At 38.9% G+C, this 24,263-nt stretch overlaps 1 protein-coding gene across 1 annotated transcript in view; it reads right to left on the minus strand.

The window, feature by feature from the left end:
• ptprdb (protein tyrosine phosphatase receptor type Db) overlaps nucleotides 1-24,263 on the minus strand; it is a 110,142-nt gene that overhangs the window by 13,968 nt on the left and 71,911 nt on the right. The window contains exons 11-26 of the mRNA XM_036583042.1: nucleotides 23,875-23,985; nucleotides 23,670-23,681; nucleotides 23,169-23,438; nucleotides 21,562-22,143; nucleotides 19,161-19,303; nucleotides 17,913-18,054; nucleotides 9,249-9,346; nucleotides 8,662-8,918; nucleotides 7,513-7,606; nucleotides 7,043-7,252; nucleotides 5,986-6,146; nucleotides 5,394-5,405; nucleotides 5,138-5,253; nucleotides 3,914-4,011; nucleotides 2,653-2,776; nucleotides 1,745-1,920 (exon numbers count right to left, since the gene is read on the minus strand). Coding sequence (XP_036438935.1) covers nucleotides 1,745-1,920; nucleotides 2,653-2,776; nucleotides 3,914-4,011; nucleotides 5,138-5,253; nucleotides 5,394-5,405; nucleotides 5,986-6,146; nucleotides 7,043-7,252; nucleotides 7,513-7,606; nucleotides 8,662-8,918; nucleotides 9,249-9,346; nucleotides 17,913-18,054; nucleotides 19,161-19,303; nucleotides 21,562-22,143; nucleotides 23,169-23,438; nucleotides 23,670-23,681; nucleotides 23,875-23,985 — 2,606 coding nt within the window. The remainder of the gene's footprint in view (nucleotides 1-1,744; nucleotides 1,921-2,652; nucleotides 2,777-3,913; nucleotides 4,012-5,137; nucleotides 5,254-5,393; nucleotides 5,406-5,985; nucleotides 6,147-7,042; nucleotides 7,253-7,512; nucleotides 7,607-8,661; nucleotides 8,919-9,248; nucleotides 9,347-17,912; nucleotides 18,055-19,160; nucleotides 19,304-21,561; nucleotides 22,144-23,168; nucleotides 23,439-23,669; nucleotides 23,682-23,874; nucleotides 23,986-24,263) is intronic.

Consider the following 24,263-nt stretch of genomic DNA (forward strand, 5'->3'; position numbering starts at 1 on the left):
ATGGCAAATACCACATTATTAAATTACTGTATAAGAGTTACATTTAGATTTGTATTTCTCTGCAGTAAAACCCCCCACCCACCACCCACCAAAAGGTGTGTTCATCTGACCCATAAACTATTGCTTTGATACTCTGATACTAGTAACATGCAGTGATAGTGTGACTAGCAGATCAGAGTGGCTAAATATCAATCCTGGCTGTATGGAGATGCAGAAAGAGAGACAGAAGAGAACATCAGAAAAGGAGAGTGAAGAAGTGAAAGGCATATGTGTAGGACAGCTAGTGACAAAGAAAGAGTGAGACAGTGAGAGAGCAACAAAGGAATCTGAAGGAGACATCTTGCCTTGGAGAAGAAATAGGAAGGCATCTGGAGAACAACAGACAAACACATCAAGCTTTGATCTACTGAGTGACATGAGACAACATTCTGACTGATAGAGGGCACATTATTAATGAGCTTCTGTTCTGCTTTAGTGAGAATATATTAGTAAATGAGAAAGAAAATGTCTATACTGGAGTATTTAAGAATAATTTGAGGATATTTTATTAGTATTGTTGACTTCTATCAGTATTTCAGTATTTTAACAGCATGTGCTTTTAAAAAGACAGATTTAGGTCAGGTCTGGTGATCATTCTTGCTTTACAGTATGTCCAGTTAAATGTGGTTTAAAGTATGCTAACCTTTAACTCTGGTTCTCAGTCCCTGTTCCAGGAATCACAGGCATTTTTGCTTGGAATGTCCCAATACACATTTTTTGCCTCCGATCTGATCCAAGTATTTCATCACTGAGTATTGATTCATCATTAACTATACCGATTCTGATCTTTTCACAAATAATATAGCCACATAATTTATGAAAGATGTGTCAAGTTGCTAATTAATATGAAAGTAAAATTACTGCATTTGCCACTTTATAGGTGTGTTTAAAATTGTTTTTTATCACATTTGACTGACCTACCTGATGATTTGGCTACCAGTTACTACTGATCCTCTGCAGTAGAAGCATGACCATAGTGTTTGTTTTGTAATCAGTTTCGACTTAAAGAACAGTGTAGAAGTGGAACTGTAAGTGGAACTGCAAAGGCCACATGTTCATATTTTACGCAAATTAAGTGGCCTTGCAAATAGTGCTTTTCACTACTATTCATTTTTCACTATAAATTACTTCCACACTGAGGGGCATAAGTAAAATGCATGAAAACATAAAACAAAGTATCTGCATCTGTATCTTAACTAGATTGGGCTTAATATAGCTGATAAATAATAAATAATAAATATTATATGCCTGGATCGGCCTTCGGACCAGTTTCACACAGTCTTAGTTTTAACTGCTCCACCTAATGAAGGCTTAACCTTATCAGACACAAGCTCTACACTGTACAAATAATTAAGAGCATCACTGCTTCTCAGTTCTTTGAGTGAGAGAGATGCAGTTTTTTTCCATGAGACTAGAAATACTGAGTTAATAGCAAGTTCCAGTTTGTCACCATTTGGACCATTTCCTTCCATCATTAAAATACCACCAGTGTGGGAAACTAGCAGCCACCACCAGCCAAATATGGGTAGATATTTACACTTAGTAAATTACCCATCAGTTGAATCAGCAGTGTCAAAGCAGGGGACACAGCAAGATTTGCAGTGTATTCCATGGACTAGGACTGAGAACTGCTGTTGCAAATTCACCTGCAGGTTCATTATAATGATACTTGCTGTGTGTGTGCTTCTATGAGTTGTTTGCTCACCCTTGATTTTTCCTCTAGCTTGGTAATCATAATGATGTTAGCTGTGTGTTGTTCCCAGACCATCCTCCAGAAGTCACTGATCGTCTCGGGCATCGGGCCCTGGGTAGCGATATACGCACCCTGCCGACGGTAACCATCAATGAAGTTGGCATTGATGTAGTCGCTGCCCGGCTGGCCTAAAAGCCCAGAATAGACATGTAGTGAAAACAAAAGATTACAAAAGCTGCTTAGCTACAGAGTCTTCTGAAGGGTACCATATTCACACATTACAAAAAGCACACACATGCATACACACATGTAAAATAAACAAATAAACTAATTCTCATAAAATCAAAATTTGAACTGCAGAGGAAACAGATCAAATCTAATTACCTGAAAATATTATTTAGACAAAGCTATGTTCAGCAAAACAGCCTTTAAAGTTAAAGAAATAGTTCAACAAATAGTTCAGCTAACATAGCTAACAAGGAATGAAAGCTATACAAAATATAAAATACATAAAACATCAGGCTTCTAAATGACCGCTATTTCTGTTTTTAGCTACATACCTTTGTCCATTTTTACAGATTTATAGATGTCATACAGTGTCAGAAACCTGAAAGTCTGTTTCAGATTGCATAACAGCTCAGTACAGTTTGAAGCAAGTATGTTGATGTAGACATGCAATTTGCATGATGCTCGCTGGTGGAGTATAAGTTTCCATTAGATTCATTAGCCTTGCAGTCCTAGTGCAAAACTAAAAAAGTACACTTTATAAGTAAAGCTATAACACTGTATTTTACAAAGTAGATTTTGTACTGAACTACTCCTTTAAAAACAAAGCCTCTATGTCTCTCTGTATCAGACATATAGATTAAAAAGGCCACTGCTTAATGTTTGCACACCCACATCTACACACTTTCCCTCACCATCATTGTTGGAGAGGACTACTCTGGTGTGGTCGTAGGCGATGACATTAGCATAACGGTTCTTTGGTTTGTTAATTTCCAGGTTTGAGTGCTCCCATGAGAACTGCTGCCCAGGGTCAACAGACTATATGGAGAAATGTCAGAGAAATGTCAGGTTTTACAATCATTATCCAACTTATCCACTTACTCTGTAATTACACTCTCACACACAGCCTTTTTTCTAGTTTCTAGTTTCTAGTTTATTAGGAACACCTACCTTGTTCCCACCTACTTTGTACCTACACTCTTTATCAGGTACACGTACCACATAGGTGCATTTCACACAGGTTTGCAATTACTGACTGTAAATCATCTGTTACTGCACAATGTATCAGCCCCCCTCCGCCCTGTCCATCTGTGGAAAAAGACCACCACAGGAACACCAATGACCAGATATTATTTAGATTGTAGATCATTCTCAGCAGTGACACTAAAATGGTAGTGGAATGAACGTGTGTCGTACTGGTACGAGTGCGTCAGGCACAAATAGTCTCTGGTCATTGGTGGTCCTATGGTAGTCCCTTTCCATTAATGGGGGGCATAGAGAGGGGCTAAAATTGTCATTTTTTGATATAATTTGAAAATAACAGCTGTCCTTTACATAGTGTGAAAATTTTATGAATGGAACAGAATGTTCCACAATGACTTGGAACAAAAAACATTTTTACATTAACTTCTACTGAAAGTTGAGACTTTAAAAAAAATTACTGTTTGGAGATACAATGTTTGTGTCTGACAGTAAGGAAACATAGCTACTTATGCAGCGTGAATAATCTCCACAGAAAAGCCACACATGAGCCTAAGTGCCAAGTGTCAGCTAGTTAGGTGTAGAGTCCCCCAGTGCTTGAAGTACAGCAGTGAGGTGGGGACTACAGCTCAAATGATGTATACATGCTGGCTGGTGACATCGAAGGATAATGAGTCATGGTCTTATTACTATTGGTGAAAATACTGGCAAGAAATGACAATCACATCAGTCAGTAAAGCTCTCTTTAACTGAAAATATAGTAGCATAAAATAATAAAAAAATCTAAATATTAAATTATATTGAGTGATATTAATGTTTATTGGATTTTTTCTCCATTTAACATTTGTATCAGACACAAATTGTTTCTTGTTTCTGGTTTCGGTACACTGTGCAAGGTAAACAGGCAACTTTGTGTGCATGTCAACACATACAGTACACATCATGAACAAGTCACATAAACGTGCTTGACTTTACCTCGTACTCTTGAGAGAACCTCAGATTCTCATTGGCTTTCATCCTCTCTATGCAATTAGGCAGTTCTGAGATAGCGACTGGTGGATGACTGGCCATACCTGCCAATCAGGAAGCACAATGTCAGCCAAGAAGAGGCTAAAACAGCCATGCAGAGGCCATGCGGTTACAGGCGACATAATTCAGTGAGGCTTTCTAAGGTATAAATGAAAAAAAACTAGGCACTTTGAGTGTTTTTTCGACTTTTTACACAGGAACAGAGAAAGTGGAGTGATTATATCAGAGAGAGCATGCTGACAGCTGTCTTGCAGGCTGTCATGGCCTGTTAATTTTACCCATTTATTGCTGCTGTTGCTGTGCTTATGTTATCAATGTCCTTTTTGTACTGGAGTTTCAACACTATTCTACGTTGGATGGAATGAATTAAGCCCATTTCACACATACCTATTCTATGAGAATTTAATAGTAATTAAACGGGAAGGCGTCAAGTGTCAGACTTAAAATCCTGGTAAGACTAATGTGGCAATCTACCTGCACAATTCCCTCAAACTACTGAGAGGGTTTATGTGTGAACAGAAGCTGATACATTACTGGGAGAGTAACGTATTGGCTTCTATTGTTTTGCAGTTTTCATGAGGGAAAACAGTGGCATACCTTTTGAGAGATGTGTCAAAACCTTCATGCATGAGTGGCTAATACCGCACAAAAGTGCCACACATTTGACAGTTGAGTTTTCAATTTTGTCAATACAGAAATAAAAAGTTGAAAAATAAAAGTTGGCTCTTCATAACCAGGATGTCTCATACTATTAAATGTCAGTAATGTACCAGGTTCTAAGTGTGAAAAGGGCTTTAAATGACAGTTATTTATGTGTTTGTGTTAATGTATTTTTAGGACTTAATTAATCAGGATGGATTAGCTGAGGGTATGTGCAGCTGAAAGTTAGAAAGTCCATTAAAGTTAGAAAGTTCATATAAAGAGGAACAACCAAAACTAACTTGGTAAACGACGATAACCAGAGGAACGCAAACCTAGAAAGGAGAGAGCATAATTTTGATGTTGTTTGTAAGTGGGTGCATGTGTGGGTCTGTGTGTTCGCTTTCCAAAGGATACATCAAAATGAGTCAGATGCTGAGTGTATGTGAGCCAGACCGCTCAGCATCAACTGTGTAGCAGTGAATGTCTAATGTGTTTGCTACCATTTGTTGGGAAGCAAGTGTGCATTACCAGGTGTTGGGAAGTTGATTCTGCGGAGCTCCACGGGATCAGAGGGATGCTGAGAGCTCATGGCTTTACCACTGCTGGGGAAGCTGCATTTCCTGCCCTCTAACTCTGCCCGCTTCCTGTGACATCACAGAGAACATACAACATTTTTTTCCACCCTACAAATATTTCAGTGTTTTGTCTGATTCATGACAATGTTTTAATGACATTTCAGTAATTTTCCAACATTCTTCCTATAATGTTTCAAAATGTAACCCACCTGTCTGGTTTGCTGGTTTGTATCCAGGAGAAAGAGAGAAAAAAGCAGGGAAAAAAGATATTAGAGAAACACAGTACATTCACTCAGGCATTCACAATATTCATATCCTTTACTTTTTCTTCCCTATCACCCCTTTATGTCTTCTTTTCTCTTCCATTCCAGTTCCATTTATTCAGTTATATGTGCTTAGTTTATTGTTGATGGATTGTTTTTCATATGATAACACATTCACTTTTACTCAAGTGTATTTATAACACTTTTACTTCTACTTAACAACATTTGTGTGGAAAGTAATGACTTCTTACTCGCAATTTCACTTCAAGAGTTCCTTATTCCATTTTTTGGTTTAATTTCATTATGATCTGTGGGTGACAGCATTTGTACAGCAATGTTCTTGTTCACACTTCCCATTTTTAAGCTTCAGCATTTTATTTTATACCAAAAGCTAAATGTATTAACAAGTTCCACTGCAGTTATACAGGCAACACATTGTTTACATTATACATTATTTTTAAGCAAGTATGAGTTTAGGCTACCCTACCCACCACTGCCTTTCTTATCAGTCTATACTAATTTCCCTTCTCCCTGTTACCTCTTAAAGAGGAGGATGAGGATGACGATGCTGATGATGAAAATGACTGCCAGCACTGGCCCCACTACCCAGAGAAGACCCTCCTCTTCATCTACGATTGGCTGTGGCTCGACGTCCGAGAAAACCACAGGGTCAGAGAATGGGCTGGTTGAGCACACGGTCTGTCAAACAATAACCAACAAAAGACAAATAAAAAACCTGAAACATAATGAGACGTTCAGAGCAGAGTAGACTTGGTGTGAAAGGGAACAGTGCAGAATTTGGAGGCATTTTTTAAATTAAAAGTATGTAAGGTGATCCTGTCTAACCACAGTTGAACTGCAGTGAGAAATCATTTCACTTTCATAACAGTTCCATCTCTGACTCTTATCTCTAAAATGTTAACTTTACAATTGAAGGAAAAAAGGTTCTTAACTTTCAGGTAAGTTAATGAAACTTTTATTCCAAGAAATGTTGGGTCATTTTTACTGATCCATTCCTAATTCAATGTTCATAAAGAACTAGGGCTTTTAAATGGTGTAAAAAAAAGGAGTTACCAGTTAGTACTTAATATACAGAAAGGATCATGAGACCATAGTGTTGTTTCAGAAATCTGTACAGCTTCTTATGTAAAAAAATCATTCTCTTTCACAAATAAAAAATAATTACTAACTACTGACAGCCTAATATATATACACACACACACACACACACACACAGACATCATCTAAATCCTTCCGGGTCGTGGTGGGCTGCTGGAGCCTATCCCAGCTGTCATTGGGTGGAAGGCAGGATACACCCTGGACAGGTCGCCAGTCCATCACAGGGCAGACAGACAGACAGACAGACATACACAGTCATACAGACATTCACAACTAGGGGCAATTTAGCATGTCCATTTAGCCTGACTGCATGTCTTTGGACTGTGGGAAGAAACCGGAGAACCCGGAGGAAACCCACGCAGACACAGGGTATATATATATATATATATATATACACACATATGCTTTGAATCTAAAAAGAGAGGGATTGGAAGAGAGAGAGAGAGAGAGAGAGAGAAACAAAGAGAGATACTCACATTCTGTCCCAGTTCCAAGATAGCCAGCACAAAGCAGACATACTCCTGTCCATTAAGTAGCTGTCGATTCAGGAATGCTCCGTAAACACGTCCATCTCCTAGCTTAAACTCCGATGGAAGGTTCTGGAAGTGAGCACTGATGTACGGTTTCAGCTCAGCCTGCCTCCGCAGACGTACTGATCGGCCTGTGCCATTGATCTCCTTCAACAGCTAAATAAAAGAATGAAATAATAAGTAGAAAATTCTTCTAAAAAACACTTCTATGAACATTCAAGAAAACTGTAAAAAAAACAAGGAATAACTAACGATAAAATCTGTTTGTAAAATAAATGAAATCACCTGCACATGAATTGTGCATAGTTAAGTCTTACCACTTCAATATAAAATGTATACTCTTCAAAGTCATCATACATAACTCACTGGAACTGACAAGTCAACCATTTGTATGTGGCTAAAGCAAAACACACTACCTCATCTAGGTTCATTTCATCTGGATCATTCCACAGATTCTGGAAGTTTCCTCCTCTTTGCCTCTTCAGTGGGACAACAACAATATAAAAACCTCTGGAAAAAAAACACCATCATTAGCAGCACTAACAGTAACTTAAACTAAAATCGATATCTATACCTTGAATTACCAAGCCTGTCATAATTACTTTATAATCGCCTTAAGTATTTATAATGAAATTGTCAGCAAAAAAAGTAAAAATTATGAAAGGCCTATGAATTGAACTACAGGCCTAATATTTTATTTATATCAAGGTAGTTTGGCTGTACCAAACACCGTTTTCTTCTCATACTGACAGCAAAGACAGTGATGCACCATGCAGGAATTACATTTATAGACAAGTAATTCCTCTCCAGGATTTTTATTTTTAGTGGGAACACATCTGATTTGTGGTGTTAACTGGGAGGAAAGGTATCTGATTTATGGTCAAATTAATTTTGTATACGCTCTGTAGTTCCTCGCCAGTAAAGTGTGGCATACTGTCATTTGCTTGGTGTCCATGAAAGCAACTGGAACCAAAGGTCAGCTCGAGTGTAGAAACACCTACAGGTGTTCAGCAACCAGTGACTTGGACCACATAAGGTGAAAAGTTGGTGCTGGTGTAAACAAAGGGTTAAATGTTTATTTCCTAAAAACACAACTTAGATTAAGCTAGACCAGACACAGGGCTAACTAGCATACTATCTAAACTATGGTCTAACAAGTATTTTGTGAGCTTTTTGCACATTCCTTTAAATACCACAATTATTGCATGTAGCACTTCAGTTATGTCAACCTTAGTGGTGTTTTCTAACCAAAGACCAGAAATAAAAGGCTTGTTATTTGAAGCCATACTGAACTGGACACCTCTGTGAGTTGCATGACTGCAGTAAATGACTGCACAAGAAAGTTGCAACATTGATAAATTAGGTGAGAAATGAAAGGGTTCATTTTCTGTTAGGTTTTTCTCAGACTGAAATTTCATGAGTCTTTAGTTAAGATTTTGAGCTCAGATGTGAACCCGTCAAAGATTAGTCGGCGTCAAGCTGCAAGTCAGTCAATATGCAACTAAAACACAACTCTGGTACATGTCCTTTTCTTCTATGTGCATGTGTTTCAGACTAACACTAACCTGACGTTAGCTTGTCCTTGTACAGTGGGCAGCTGCAGCGTGGCTGTACTCTGGGCACTAGTCTTTTCAAGGAGCTGAGGTTTGCTGGGCAGCAGGTTTGGAGCAGTCATGGCCTCTGCACTAAGCTGGAGGCCTCCGGTGCCATCGGCTTTGTTGGTTAAGAGGAAGGTGTACAGAGACTGGGGCTTCAGTTTAGTGAGCAGCTTCTGACCGAGTCTACCATCCACCTCTGTGGTCTGGCCTTCCCCATATGTAATCTGAAGGAAGACAGACAGCTAGCATGTAATATAAGCATGCTCACATACACTATACTAATAACTTCACTGTCCAAACACTGACACAGTGTTTATGCAATGAACTATGTGTAATATATGTTCAAGCCAAACCTTCACACCAATTCCAGTCAAACACCTATTTCACTTCATTAGTTGTTTGCAATGTTTAGTGGGTGTGTTTGAGTAGGGCAAACTGTGCCGGAGTTGAATACCCCTGCTTTGCACATACCACAAATACTCCCAGTATAACCTCCACACATCTGGATCCATGCATGTCGAAAAACCAACACCAAGCCACTGAGTAACACTTACAATGAAAGTGTGGGGTTTATTTTGTGATGTTCGTGGCTCCCAGGCTAGCAGCGCTGAACTCTTCAAAGCGGCTTTCACACGGAAGTTTACTGCAAACACTGTAACAAAAAACAAAACAAAACCACCATACATATCTGCACTATTCAATCACACATGACCTATCAGGAGAACATTCATTAGCAATGCCAAGAAAGTGGCAGAAACCAGCTAATACCTGAAACACCTGATTCTAATGTTTGTAATATTCACACTGTAAAATAACACCTACCAGCTACACTGGAGACATACACAGTTGAAATGAACACTGTCACAGCTCATTTAATATGCTGGATTTTTAGGTCTGCTTACAACCTCTAACTGGTACTTCCAAGAGAAGCAATATAAGGGAGTCCTAAAACAATTATTAAAACATTTTCTGTGCATTCGCCTGTGTCTGTAAGTCCTTTTATACACAGTTAACTTGTGAAAAACTATTAAATCTGTTTGGGGAGCTATGTTTTTGCCTTGCTTTACCTTTTTGTGATGGTACTTTACTCTGAAAAGAACACGGGATCAAACACTGTACGATCTGATGCTTAATCTGTGCCAAATAACACAACATAACAGCACAGTTTAGTAAAAGGTCGGTCATCTTTAATTTGGCCACAAAGCTATAATTGTTCTAGCAAGAAAGAACAGAATGTGAATGTCACACAAATTTTTCCTGTTGTAGAGTCTGTAGCCAATTAGCTTAGCCTGATGCCTTCTTCAACAAAGCCATTTTGCCTGAAGCCGCTTAAAATTGCCTGTTTCGCTGACGTATGAGAGCTGAGACATGTTTTCTCTCATATGAGATTCTGATGGTTTCTGATGTCTGAATCCTGATGCTGTGGTCTGAGGACATAAACCATGACATAGCTGGCTGTTTGTATAGGCATCATCTTTGCCACCACACGTATGTTAGAAGAGACTGTAAAATAACCCAATAAAACCATAAACTCCATTTCACATTTGTCATTTATTCAGCAGACATCATTCATCAAAATACTCCTACGCTCAGAGGCCTCAACTTAGAACGTGAAGTTGGTGAACTTCACCAGTAAATGAATAAATATAAAAAAAATCACAGACAGAGACAATAAAAGGATAAGAGACAGAAAGACAAACCGACAAACAGGGTGACAGACATATAGACAGAACTCCACAGGCATGTGCATGAACAGGGGAAAGGGTGTGTGCGGTGAATGTCAGTTTGCATGTCCTACCTTCTTCGATTGGCTGTGTTCTAGTATATAAAGGGGGACTATAGGGCCCTGGGCCGTCTTCGTTTACCACACATACTCTGACCACATACTCAGTATCTGCTTTCAGCCCTGTAAGAACCACAGCTGGTTCCGCCACCTCTGTTTCCATGGCAATGTCTGTCCCATTACTATAGGTGAGTGCGTACCACACACGATAACTCTGAATTGGGCCAACATTTCTGGGCTCCTCCCAGCGCAAGCTGAGGGACGTTGAGCCTATGCTGCCGGCCGTTAAATTAAGCAAAAAGCTGAAGGTACGTGCTGTTTCTGAGGTCCTATCTGACATCACTGTACTGGTGGGCGTGACCTCTGGGGTAGCCAAAGTAATCTCTGAAGATGGGCCGTAACCCCAGGCTCCACGAGCAGCCAGGCGGAAGAGGTAGAGGGCACCGGCACTTAGAGTTGAGATGGTGTAGTTCTGCTCATCCGCCCCAAGCTCCACTGTAGTGAATGAGTCGGAAATGTTCTCAGCCCTCCCGTAAGAAAGGCTGTACCCCAGGACTGGTGACAGGCCAGCAGTGGGTGTTGGCCAACATAACAGCGCAGTGCTGACAGATGTGACACTGACCGTCAGTGCTGGGGCATCTGGCACTGTGGGGGAAACACATGAGAAATATTTAGAAAGTGAAGTTGGAGTGTTGCAGAGTACCTGTAAAAAAGTACTACTTCAGTCTAAGCATAGTCATTATTAATTTATTAAAGCCCTTAAAAGGGCCCACTATTTTAAATTATATGGGTCCACAATTTAATTCCTCACTCTCATAACTGTGTGTATTAGCATCACTGTAGTTACAAAATACTTTATAGAAGTTGCTGAATAGTATGTGTTAAGATATTATTGCATCTTAAGGCACATTATTTAGTAATTACATGGAAAACAATGTAAATGGCCTTAGTAACACTGGGGTTTTAGGAAGAATAGATGCCTGGACCTGCTGACAGATCCTGAAAATTCAATTGGGTTAACCCCTTGAACATCATGGCTACTGCCGTCAAAAAAATAAGCATGTTGTAATTTACTAGGAGTTATTTCTTTATTTTTTCCTAATTAATTTTTATATCGATACAACTCGAGGAAGTTCCACATGAGGATTTGTCTGTGATTTCGAATGATGGCACATTTGTGTGGCAGAAGAGGAGACACTTCGGTTAATTTATCTTGGTAAAGTAATCCTGCAGTCTAATTAACTGTAGTGTACATACGCGCTGGTTTAGTTCTGATGATGATGGCTTTGCTACGAGCTCCATCTCCTTTGGAGGTAAACGCAGCCACTGCCAAAGAGTACTCGGTGTTTGGCCACAGATCTGACAGAATGAGCTCCTGAATGCGCACACACAAACAAACACAGATGCCCATGATTGTTTCCCTTGCATGCTGTATTGTTCCCTTGCATGCTGTAATTCATAAAACCATTGTCATGAGAAAATCTGAGGTCAGGCACTACCCTTTGTGCTGTCTGTGCATTTTATAACTCTGTAAGCTAGTACTAATAACTGTAACCATACCCATAACCATAAATCATACAACTTTGTGTTTGTGCTGATTAGCTGGAAACCCTACAGGGCTGTCACAATTACTCAAATAGAACAGTTTATGCAAAAAATCTAAATGTACATCTTTAATGAACTGGCTTAGAAATTAGTTTGCAATGTCAGTGATAAACAGGGTGTCAATAGATTTTATACAGCTGTGTGTGGGAGTTGAACACCACTGCTAATTGCTAATCCTATTTTTATAGTTTGGGCTTAAAAAAAGGTAACTCAATTGTCAAAATAATCACTAGAGAACTCAACTACCTATATAACCAATAGTGACAGCCTAAAACCTTACTAAATATAAGTGTTCTAATGTTTTGAAAAAGCTGCACGGTTGGACATTTAAGACTGCCATGACAATGACGATACATTTAATCTTAATAAAAATAAGATTAGCAAAAACATGAAGTATTTTTTTATGTGCCAGTATGGAAGAAATTTCAGTAAATGTACTCACATATTCAGCCGAATCATTTTGCAGCTAGATATGAAGTTAAATCAGGAAAAAGATGAGAGATTAAAATGAGAGCAGCTTTCATTTCATATTTCATTCATCATACAGAAACAGTATGACAATTTTACCAAAAAGACTATTGTTTACTACTAAAGCACGTTATGTTTGTTGTAATTACACAATGGCAGGACCGGTGTGTGAGACCTGCAGTTTTTCCACCGTAGTTATCATTATTTCTATCACATCAGGAGGCTAATGAAGCAAGAAGAGCCTAATAGTTTAATGCTGATCTCATTTGGAAGTTCAAAGTGCATTTAACTGCCATTAGCTGGGTTAAGACCTTCACTCAGCTGCAAGCACTTGTAATATTAAACATATTTTATTAAAATAACAGTTAGTCAGTTAGTACTTTAGTCTTTTTTTCATTTACTAATTTAAGGGCTCTTCCTAGAAACTGTTCTTCATACTCACACATCGCATTTACAAACATGGTATGAACCACCCATTAAAAGGTTCTTTTGGGAGCTATAAATGGTTCTTCTAAGGCATCGTGCAAAGAACTCTTTTTTTCAGTGTAATGGGAGCCAAACAAATTGAGAATCTGACTCCATTTAGCCATAAATATAAGATTTTGAAGTTTGTTGTTGTTATTAAATGTTTTAATTATTTTTTGATTTTCTTTAAGTTTGACTGCTGTTTCTTGTGTTTAGAGCTACCTGTGATTTTAGGAAAGCGAAAGGAAAGTGCTGCGTTTGAGAGCGTCAGTAAATTTAGTGCCACCATTTAGTTGCCTTAAAAGATATTTTACATTGCAACATTCATATCATGGTTGTTTTTAATTTTTTTGACATAATCTGAAAACTCCAGTGTGAAAAATTCATAAGGAATGGACCAATATAAATAGACCAAAATCTTCATTAACTTAATTAATTCATATATTAAAAGTGTAACATCTTCCCTTTCTTAATTTTGGAGATATGAGGTTTTTGTTTAACAGCAATGATAATATGTACTGCACATTGACATATATTGTAATTACATTATAGCGTCATAAGACGAAGGGCAAAAAAACTTCTAAACATTTAGGTTATAAATGTAATAAATTGGCATTGATATATACTGTCTCACCTTAAAAACAGACATAAAATTGAATCTGTACACTGCTTGTTTTGTAAATTGTTGTAACTAGTTAGCATTCTGCATAAGTTAAAATACCATTTTGTACATATACAAAATGCATACAAAATATATATAAAATGGGCATTAAATTCCCCTGAATTCCAGTTGTGAGGGCAAAAACTGTTTCTTAAAAATGCTTACAATTACATATTATTAAATAACAATGTTTAATACATATATATATATATATATATATACATATATATGTATATATATATGTATATATATATATATATATATATATACATATTTATATATAAAATTGAGTTTTTACATAAATGTGTAAATGACTGAACAACACTGATACATTATAAATACATTTGTAATAACGTAGTTTGATTGTATAGTACAAAGATGGGGTCAAAGTGGTTTCTACATCCTCAGGGGGACTTTGTGTAGTCTGATGTGTGAAAATGTGTCTGTTGTGTGTGAGTTTGTGTGTGTGTGTGTGTGTTCCCGTACCTGAGAATCTCTCAGCAGGAGCTCTTTGATTCTTGGAGAACCCATTCTCTCCCCGGATGCGCGTCTCATGTATGTCACCTGGTAACCACGGATCTTTCCATGCTGTCTCTCAGCAACGGGAGGTTTCCATGACACTCTAGCAGAGGTAGAGTTTAGGACCACCACATCGACGCCCCGAGGTGGAGCACCAGGCACTGCAGAGGCAGTGTGGGGACACAGGACATGAGGTCATATCACACCTTCCTGGTGACCAAGGGGGAGGGAGGTTGAGGAAAGGCTGAGGTTGAAACAGGTTCAGGTTCAAAACAACGTTCCTTCTTTTTTCCCAGAAGGAGGAGGAAGGGAAGGGGGAAAGACAAGTGCATGATTGTCTGTCTCTATGACATCTATGGTGAAGACATAATAAAATCAACAAGATAAAAAAGAAGAATCCACAGAGCATGGAAAAAATAGCTTCCATTATAGTAAAATGCCACACTGCATGTGAAAAATGTTTAAGAAATGTGACAGAGGGAAAATTTTGTATTCAGGTGTTTGGTCAAAAGTGAAAGTTTGCTTTGTCACACAAGAAGGCTGGGGATTCTTTGGAGACGTACCGTCCTCCTGAGTGCGGATCAATAGTGGCAGGCTCTCTGGTCCTTGCCCTGTCTCGGTGTCGGCGGCAACTGTCACAGAATATAGAGTCCACTTCCTTAAGCCTTCAATCCGATAGCGGAAACAGTCAGCTGGGATGTTCGTTATGTGCTGCACCTGGTGTTTGTCATGTTCCGTGGCAGCGTAGCGGATGGAATAACCTGTTACGATCCCATTTTCCCCATCCGCAGGGGGCGGAAACCAGGTTACCAACAGGCTGTTGGGGGAAGGGCTTGTGCATGTCACTTCCTGGGGAGGGGGAATGGGTTCTGATTGGACGGATAGCAGGGTGGGCAGGGTTTAATTGTGTGTTTTGAGGCGTTTGGGGTTAGTTTTTTTTAAGAGTGAGAGCAAGATGATGTAAGGACATGAAATCAGATAAAAAAGACAAGAAACACAAAACAAACAATGAAAAAACGGACCACATGTAGGTATAATAATGACATGATGCTTGCACAGACATGTCAACCTGTATTTCAAAAAAAAAAGAAATTTAACAGAGAACACTGATAGTTTGTCAAGACTATCAATGGATTCATGTCTGTGCATAGTGAACATAAAGAGACAAAAACACATACATTTAACATTAAACCCACCTTAATCTCCCTCTCTCTCTCTTTTTCTCACTCCAGCTTTTCCAATTTATCTTTTCTCTATGTATTCTTTTTATTTTATACTCTAGCTGACTCACCACAATCAGCTGTTCTGTTATTGTGTGCCGTTTGCCTGGATCACTTCTATGTTTCTCTCAAACTTAGCACGTCGGACAGGAATGGGCATTAATAAGACAGAAGCCCCAGAAGCCACACACAAGATCCAAAACATTGCCTGGATACCTACCACAACCTGCAAATACCTTTCTCATATCAATATTCTGCTCTCTTCTGAGCCTTCGCATATGACTGTTGTGACTCACTAGCATTTATTGAACCACTAAAAGTGTGTCTTTTACAGAAAACATGGATAAAGATATAACTTCCAATAGGCCTGAATGTGTTCGTATCAGGTGTTATAACTCTGAGATGTTATTAAAACTGTCTGTCAGTAAATATGTCTTGACTTCAATTATTCAGTTTGCCAGTAGAGCCTACAGTGTAGTGAAAAAGTCTTGTCTTTTTTAACATAAGAGCTATGTGCATATATGAACCTATGCATCCACATTTCAATGAGATGATGTCACAAACTACAAACTAATAACCCAATTTTTTTCATTGAACTTTTTAGAAATGTCCATCAGAAGCACCACCACCTACATTCAGAATTTCTAAAAAGCTATACTAAAAAAAAGGCCCACTATTAATCATGTGTTTTGAGGTATTAGTGGCTATACATAAAGACAACGGCCTTATGAGTAATGAGGAAAGACCAATAAACCTGAAGCAAAAAGCCAAACAAATGATTCAGTGTATCAAATGCTTGGACATACATAAAATATATGGAATATTGACAAATACAGAAAAATCTGATATAATACTCTGCTGCTGATTTTCTGTTAAATGATTTGTATAATCTGCATGACAAATTTGATTCAAATAACACAAAAATGTATTTCTACATCTCCACAACAAGGGTAGCAAACGTTTGATCACACCACTTTTCTTTACTGTTTCTATGGTTTCTCCCCTGACACTGCCTTGTTACACAGCTTCTATAAAGATTTTAATAACATAGTAGTCCAACCTCAGTTAGGACAATAAAGATAGCAGTACCCTATTATCTATGCATATTTAATCCTTTTTCCCAGTTAGGCCAAAGTGATTGGTTCCTTTTTTTGAAGGGAAGAGCATCATATCATAGTATAGCCACCTTGTTGAGCATTATGGAGCATCCAATTCACACCTGAACCACTGAACTACCTCCTGCTCTGCTGACATCTCTGATAAAGATGAGCAACGTGCTCTGGTTTGATTATAATTTAAATAGATGGCAAAATCAGCAGGGTTCCTCAAAGTCCCAAGCAGACTGTCTCTGGGAGTAGTTAATAATAAAATTCCAATGATCTGTCCTCAAAGATCCATTTACCAAGACTAGGATGTCCCCCCAAATTTGACTTATGCACTGCCTGACAGACGCTCAAAGAACTATTCAAGAACCTCAGGTTAACATCGAGGGGTTTATACACAGCTGTCTGCAATCAATGTCAGTGTGGATGAGTCAACTGTCAGAAAGACAGGTCAGAAAGGAAGAGTGTGGATCTCAAAAAAGAAAAAAAAAAAACATAAATATGCAACAACAGCAGTCCTGTCACATTCATGAACTTTTAGCTGATGATTAATTGCCATGTAAATAATTGCAAATAACGTACTGCAGTTACATCAGTACAGGTCTAAAGTGGCCAAACTAGCTGAGTAGACATCTTTCTTTTTTAGCTAATGACAGAAATAGCTTGGGCACAAATAAACAAACATTACTCACCGCTGCCTTCAAAAGGTGTTACAGCACCAGTCAGAACACCTAGGCTGTTCATCAATAAATGCCCTTTCTGCTTTCTTTCCTTTACATGCATTTGCCTCAACTAATGAAAAACATTCACATTGTTTGTTGCAACAACAACATATGATTGTAAAAGGTAACAGCCGTGGTCTTCATAAATAACTGCGTTCAGCACTAATAATTGTGATCAGACAATTCTGTAATAATTGTGACAGGCCTAAACAACAGTTGGAGATCACCTAGTTGTAAAACAAGACCTCATCAACAGTGTGCTCTATGTAAGACACTAACAGTTATATGTGATACTTACATTAACCTTCATTACAAGAGACATTACAGTGACAACCCCAGTACTTACTTTGTCACCCTACAGATAACTGCTATGCGTACATTTTTAGTACACAAGTCCATTTTCAGTCGTTTTTTTTTTTGATTAGCTTACATTGACAGACTGAAAATTAGGTTCAAATATTCACATGACAAAATTTGTTCAAAAAAGTAAAAAAAAAAATTCCCACCACTATTACTATTTTATGTCCCCACTGGATATGCCTGCCTGTTGGCCAGCTTATTCTGTAGTTGAAACGCTGCCTTGCTGAATCAATAGTGTTGAGACTATAAGCACATGGTCAGTTCATGCCTGTACCTCTGTATGAGGCATGTGTGAGAGACACCTGTACATACGTGTTTGTGGAGTCTGTATAGTGATCTCGCCAGTGAAAGCCCCCACGCCATGTTTACTACGTGCTGCTAACTGGAAGGTGTAGGTGGAGAATGGCTTCAGATTCTTCAACAGGTAACTGGAGGTTGGATCAAAGGAGATTTTCTGCAGGAGAAAGAGATCAAGAGGCACTAATTACCATTAGTCTACCGACATGAGTGGGCAATTTAGGTTCTACTAAATTCTACCGAAAACTTTAATGAAAATCAACAGAGGCTCAACTTCATAATTAACATATGAACAGTGCCCTGAAAAAGGGCAAAAAGCCCTTTTGCCTCATATACTTTTTGCATAAAAATGGTCAGCAACAACAAAAAAGTACATTGGCTGAAATTAGCGTAGGGCTGGAGGCTCACTCTTTTAGGTCACAGCTCTGACGTAAAGAGGCTAAAAAAATCAGTAGCACAAAAATTACAGCAAGCAAGTATATCTGAAAACAGAATCCTGGATCTAGCAAACATGAACTAAGGTAGTTAGCCTAATTAGTAATAAAGTTGTGCTACATTCCTACTGAAACTATGCAACATTGTCATGCAGAGTCATGCAGTTGCACTACACAATGCAGTTTCTAAACGACAAGGGTACGCTGAGTGAAATTAAAAATCCTGTTTAATTTCACTCAGCGTACCCTTGTCGTTTAGAAACTGCATTGTGTAGTGCAACTGCATGACTGTGTTATTTCTGAAACAGATGCCACAGTGCTCACAAAGTAATGAGTAGCTTTAGATTGAACGACTGAAGGAGTTTCAATATGTGCTTCAACACTAGTTTGGAAAAGAAGATCAAATAGACAAGATCTACTTTAAAGACGCTTTAAAATGTAACTACTATATATTACTATATACATTAGGAAATAAAAGTTTGGTGATTTGCTTTTTTACCTCCTTTATAAAAAACATGGCAGTATGTACAGCAGTCCTGGTAAACTGTATGACATTCATTACAAAACTTTCCCTATTATATTCAGAGACAAACTCCTATAAATGCATACCTAGTGAGGCAAAAGAACAAAACAACAGGGGCAAAGGCTTATTATGCTTATTCAGTAAATTGCGGCAGTCACTTTTTAAGACCAAAAACGGGTTTGTAACAGTGCAAAACATTAGTAGATCTGCCCCCTGGACTCATCAATATAGTGAGGCTATTTGTTTGTACACGTGTGCTTATGTGAGACTACATGTGCTGTCATGCGCAGTAGTTGTACAGGGTACCTGTTCTGGTTGGTCTCCATGTCTGTATATGAGTTCATATCCAGTGATAGCATCACTGCCGCTGTGAGCTGGGGGAAGCCAGGAGAGCAGAACGCTCGTCTCTGACTTGACCTCCGCCTTCAGCTCAGTGGGTTGGGAAGGTACTGTGAAGTGCAGAAGGGCAGAGATAAGATTCTACATGCTGCAGGAAAGGTATTGTCAATAATAGAAACTGCATAATGCATTTAATGTCTCCAGATAAAGCTTGTAACAGCTTTGTCCATACATGTATACAAACCCATACATTCCTCTTAGGGAACCTTTTTTAATACATATGTCAGCAGACCATAAGCAATTTACCAAATGAACACATTCATTTTAACACAATTTTAAGTGAAATGTAACAATCTTAAATTAACATAAATTTGCCTGGTTCTGTACTTGGTTGTAAATTCTTTGCAATGACAGCTTAAAGTGATGCTTGATTCACCTTTGGCAATGTCTCTTACTGATTTATTCTGTTTTTGTCAGCCACATGATTGTTGTACCCTACTTGCACTGGCATTGACACTTCTTTGGTCCTCATGTTGAGGGTCAAGAGCAACGGATGCAATAAAGATGCTGCAAACCCACATGCAAAACTGAAAAACAAACCAAGCATTGCTCGAAAACCAAACTCAACCCCCCATCAAAAAAAACACACACACGCAAAAAGAAACAACAAAACAAAACACACAAAAAAAGTCCTCATAGGACGGCTACTGGCCACTGCCCACCCAAGTTTATAAAGAGCCTGGATCCAAACTGGGATAAATTAAGTAAATTATCTTGAGTTATTCCATTAAATCTGTACAAGCACAGTGTTTATCTGCGTTTTTCTGCAATGTTTCCTCTATGTTACAGCTGTGTTTTGCCTGCTGTGAAACGCAGAGCTTCTTATCTGGTGTGTGGTAGCTTAGATGGCTGCAGTGGTCTCTGCATTGTGTTAGATTGTTCTAACACTGAACAGCTTAAACAGTGCTAGTTCTTACATAAAAGAATGTATAAAATTAAAAAGAATCTAAACTGCTTAAGAAAAAACAAAAAAAAAAGCATTTTAGAGTGTCTCTCAGAAGCAAAGATGGGCAGAAGTTCACCAATCTGCAAAAAAACATCATCCAAAAATTGTGGAACAATTTCAGAAAAATGTTCCTCAACGTAAAACTGTGAAGACTTTGGATATCCCACCATCTACAGTACATAATATCATTAAAAGATTCAGAGAATCTGGAGAAATCCCTGTACGCAAAGGACAAGGCTGTCAATATTGGATGCTTGTGATCTTCTGGTCCTCAGGTGGCACTGCATTGAAAACAGGAATGATTCTGTGCTGGAAATCACTGCATGGGCTCAGGAACACTTCCAGAAATCACTGTCTGTGAACACAGTTCACTGTGCAATCCACAAATGCAAGTTAAAGCAGCATCAAGAAAAGGAGAAGCCATATGTCAACATGATTCAGAAACGCCACCGTCTTCTCTGGGCCAAAGCTCATTTGAAATAGACTGAGGCAAAATGGAAAACTGAAGAAGAGTCTGGGTGCTGAACTGGCCTGCCTGCAGTTCAGACCTTTCACCAATAGAAACATTTGGTGCATCATGAAACAAAAAATCCGGCAAAGAAGACCCAGGACTGTTGAACAGCTAGAATCATACATCAGACAAGAATGGGACAACATTCCTCCCAAAACTCCAGCAATTGGTCTCCTCACTTCCCAGACTTTTATAGACTGTTGTTAAAAGAAGAGAGAATGCTCCACAAAGGTACACATGGCCCTGTCCCAACTTTTTTGAGATGCGTTGCTGCCATCAAGTAAAATGTCTCACCTTCAACATCTGATATGTGTTCTATGTTCTATTGTGAATAAAATGTGTGTCTATGAGATTTGCAAATCATTGCATTCTGCAGCATCCCAACTTTTTTGGAACTGAGGTTGTATTTGCTCAGAAAAATACTATTATTTTTAAACAATACTATTACTGATTTTATGTTCATAAAATGTGTTAGTTTAACTCTTTCCAAACATCTCCTCTTGGCAGCCCAGTATTATTTGTAGGTTATCATCCAAAATTGGGTTTGAGTAATCAGTGCTTTAATAAGTTAAGTGATAGCATTTAACAAATCTATGAAATATATTCCAAAGCCTTCTATTTACATTTTGCAATATACTGGCCACTATATTCCATTTCTCTGGAAGGACACAGTAAAAACAGAAAAATTGTGTCACTGTCCTGTTATTTACACATTGACTTACATCCTGGAACTGCCGTACAAGTAGGTTTTTTTGCAACAAAGGTCAAGACATTATGAGAACTGAAATGCCAAAGCAAGAATGGAGAAAAATCAGGCAGAGGATTATCTTCACACACACACCCAGACCCACCTCCTGTTTTGGCAATGATATGCAGATCACTGGAGAGAGGCCCATCTCCCACAGCAGTAAAAGCCAGCACTCTGATGTAATAGGTCTTGTTTGGCGTCAGATCCTGTATGCTTAAGTAATTTGCTCCCCGCACCATCTCCTTCTCCCACTGGCTAACAGGCAGTGATGAATCTGACGTGTAATACACCCTGTAGCCAACCACCTGTCCATTTGGCTCCTCTGGTTCCTCCCACTGTACCATCGCTGTTGAGGCGCTAACCATGCGACCCCTGACCCTGCGTGGTGGCGAGCTTGGGGCTTGCTCAGCCGTCCGAGCCTCCACCGTCGGGCTGGGGGGTCCGCGCCCAATCGAATTCACCGCCATCACCCGGAATTGATAATGTGAGTAGGGGCTGAGCCCTCCAACACTGTATCGAGTTGTTGCCACGGCGTCGATCTCTTTGAATGGGTCGCGGGAGGAGGTGGGGCGGTGCTGGATGATGTAATAAGAAACAGGAAGTGGGTTTCCACTGTCCCACATCAGAGTTATACTGGTGGCTGAGCGCTCCATTACAACTGGAGCTCCCGGGGGGTTTGGGAGAGCTGGAAGGAGGAGAGAGGTCCAGAGGTAGAGAGACAGAAAGAGAGATGATATATGTTGCTATATGATATGTTTAAACACAGTGTTTTTTAAGTCTCTTGTAAATATGGTAAGTAAATTCTGTATATTTTATAGAAAATTTTATAATATATGTAAAGTACCCTCCAAAGGTCAGAGACCACCCTTTAATTTTCAGTCAAGACAGCATTTAAGTAAAAGGTATTCATTTTTCAGTGTCAGGAAAAAGACAGAAACTATATATGTAAAAGAAATTTACACAGAAGCCTTAACAACTCAATATATCACATTTTCCATATTTAGCATGTCCCATCATTTGCCTTCATTACAGATTCCATTCCTTTCCAAAGACTTGTTTTTCCTGTAAACAACTCTGAAGTTCAGTCTTGTCATGATCCAAGTAATCTCAAACACATTCAGTGATGCTTAGGTCTGGGAAAGTTCTGAGAACACCAGCAGCTTCTTTGAAATTGCAATTTTCTTTTATCAGCAGTAGTTTATTATATTATTATTATTATACACATGCTTTCAGACAGAGAGTGATCATCTCACAGATCTGAAGCAAGAGTGGAGCTAGATTTTCTCCTCTCTCTCAAAGATGAAAGCTTTGAGTACTGTTTGTCTGATGGTTTTGCATGGTTGCAAGGAGTTCCATATTCTTTAGATTTTTTAATATCAAAAAAACATTTTTTTGACTTAGTTTTGACCCGATTTATTTTCCCCTTTCTTATGCAATTAGATTATCCTCAGAAATATCTCTTGAAAAATTCCTTGGGTTTGATCTCTGTCTTTTGCAGAGCACTGTACGACATTTCCACTGTTGTGTTGTTGCTTCTGTAACTCTGCAATTTCCTTGGGATTACTCCATTTACTATGTTAACTTTTTACATTTTAAACTAACTGTTTAGTGTTTTAATTCTTAATTTTAACCCCTTGAACGCTAAGTACAAAAAGACGTATCAGTATATAAGTACACATTGCTCATATCACACACATCAATCTGAATTACCTTTGACGGTGATCTGTGCAACAGTTTCAATAACCCCAAGCGTGGACATGGCCACGCAGGTGTAGTTGGCTGACTGACGGACATCTGTGAGCTCCAGGACATTCTTTCCAATGGGCATGTCATCCTCTGGGGTCAAGTCTTCAGTTCCTAGCATCCACTTCACATAAGGCATGGGTACACCTACTGCCTGGCACGTGATGTTCACCCCTCCCCCTGGCATGATTTCATAATCCATAGGTGGAACTGAGAAGCGGGGAGGGACCCGCCGCACTGCCAAAGCAACAGAAGATTAATCATTATCTCCACCAACAGAAGTGCTGGTTATTGTACTAACATTAAATTAAATCCCATTTGGTCACATCAGACATGATCAAAGGGAAACAGCGACTGATTAGAAATTGAGGGAGGGTTTATGGGCTGTGTGTTTAAACAAAATATATATATATATATATATTATTAAATGTCTGTGATTGAGTTTGGCAGAGTGGATAGAGCACTTACCATCCCTCAGCTCTGAAGAGAAGGAAAAAAAGTGGAATAAGAGAAAAAAGATAACATCAAGGGGAAGAGAAAAACAAGACAGATTAGAAGGCACTACATCTACAGGTGAGAAGAAAAACAAAAAAACAGGATAACTATAGAGACGCTACTGTTGCTACTGTTGTTATGTGCTATTGCTCTGCATACAGGTTGCTCTTGGACGCACCTCTGACGTAGAGATTGGCAGGTGTTGAGTAGCGCGTTCCATGGCTGTTTGTGGCAACGCATTCATATTTCCCTTGATCAGTTTCCTCACTGCGATCAATCTGTAGTGCACCTGAACACACAAACATACACAAACACATAGGAGAAAACTTTCTTTCAAAATACATTAAATGGCATGATCAACAATATTTCAGCCTGGACTATTGGGTGTAGCTGTGTGTGTGCATGTGTGTGTGCATGTGTGTGTGTGTGTGTGTGTGTGTGTGTGTGTTCGCCCTGCTCCTTACACATCTTTCTGCCTCATACTGGCATGAACACAGGTGAGACTGGCCAGACGAATCAATAGAACATCAATGCAACAGAATGGGAAAATGTGTTTTGCAGCTCCAT

This window comes from Colossoma macropomum, unplaced genomic scaffold (assembly GCF_904425465.1).
Source record: "Colossoma macropomum unplaced genomic scaffold, Colossoma_macropomum, whole genome shotgun sequence".
Lineage (NCBI taxonomy): Eukaryota > Metazoa > Chordata > Actinopteri > Characiformes > Serrasalmidae > Colossoma > Colossoma macropomum.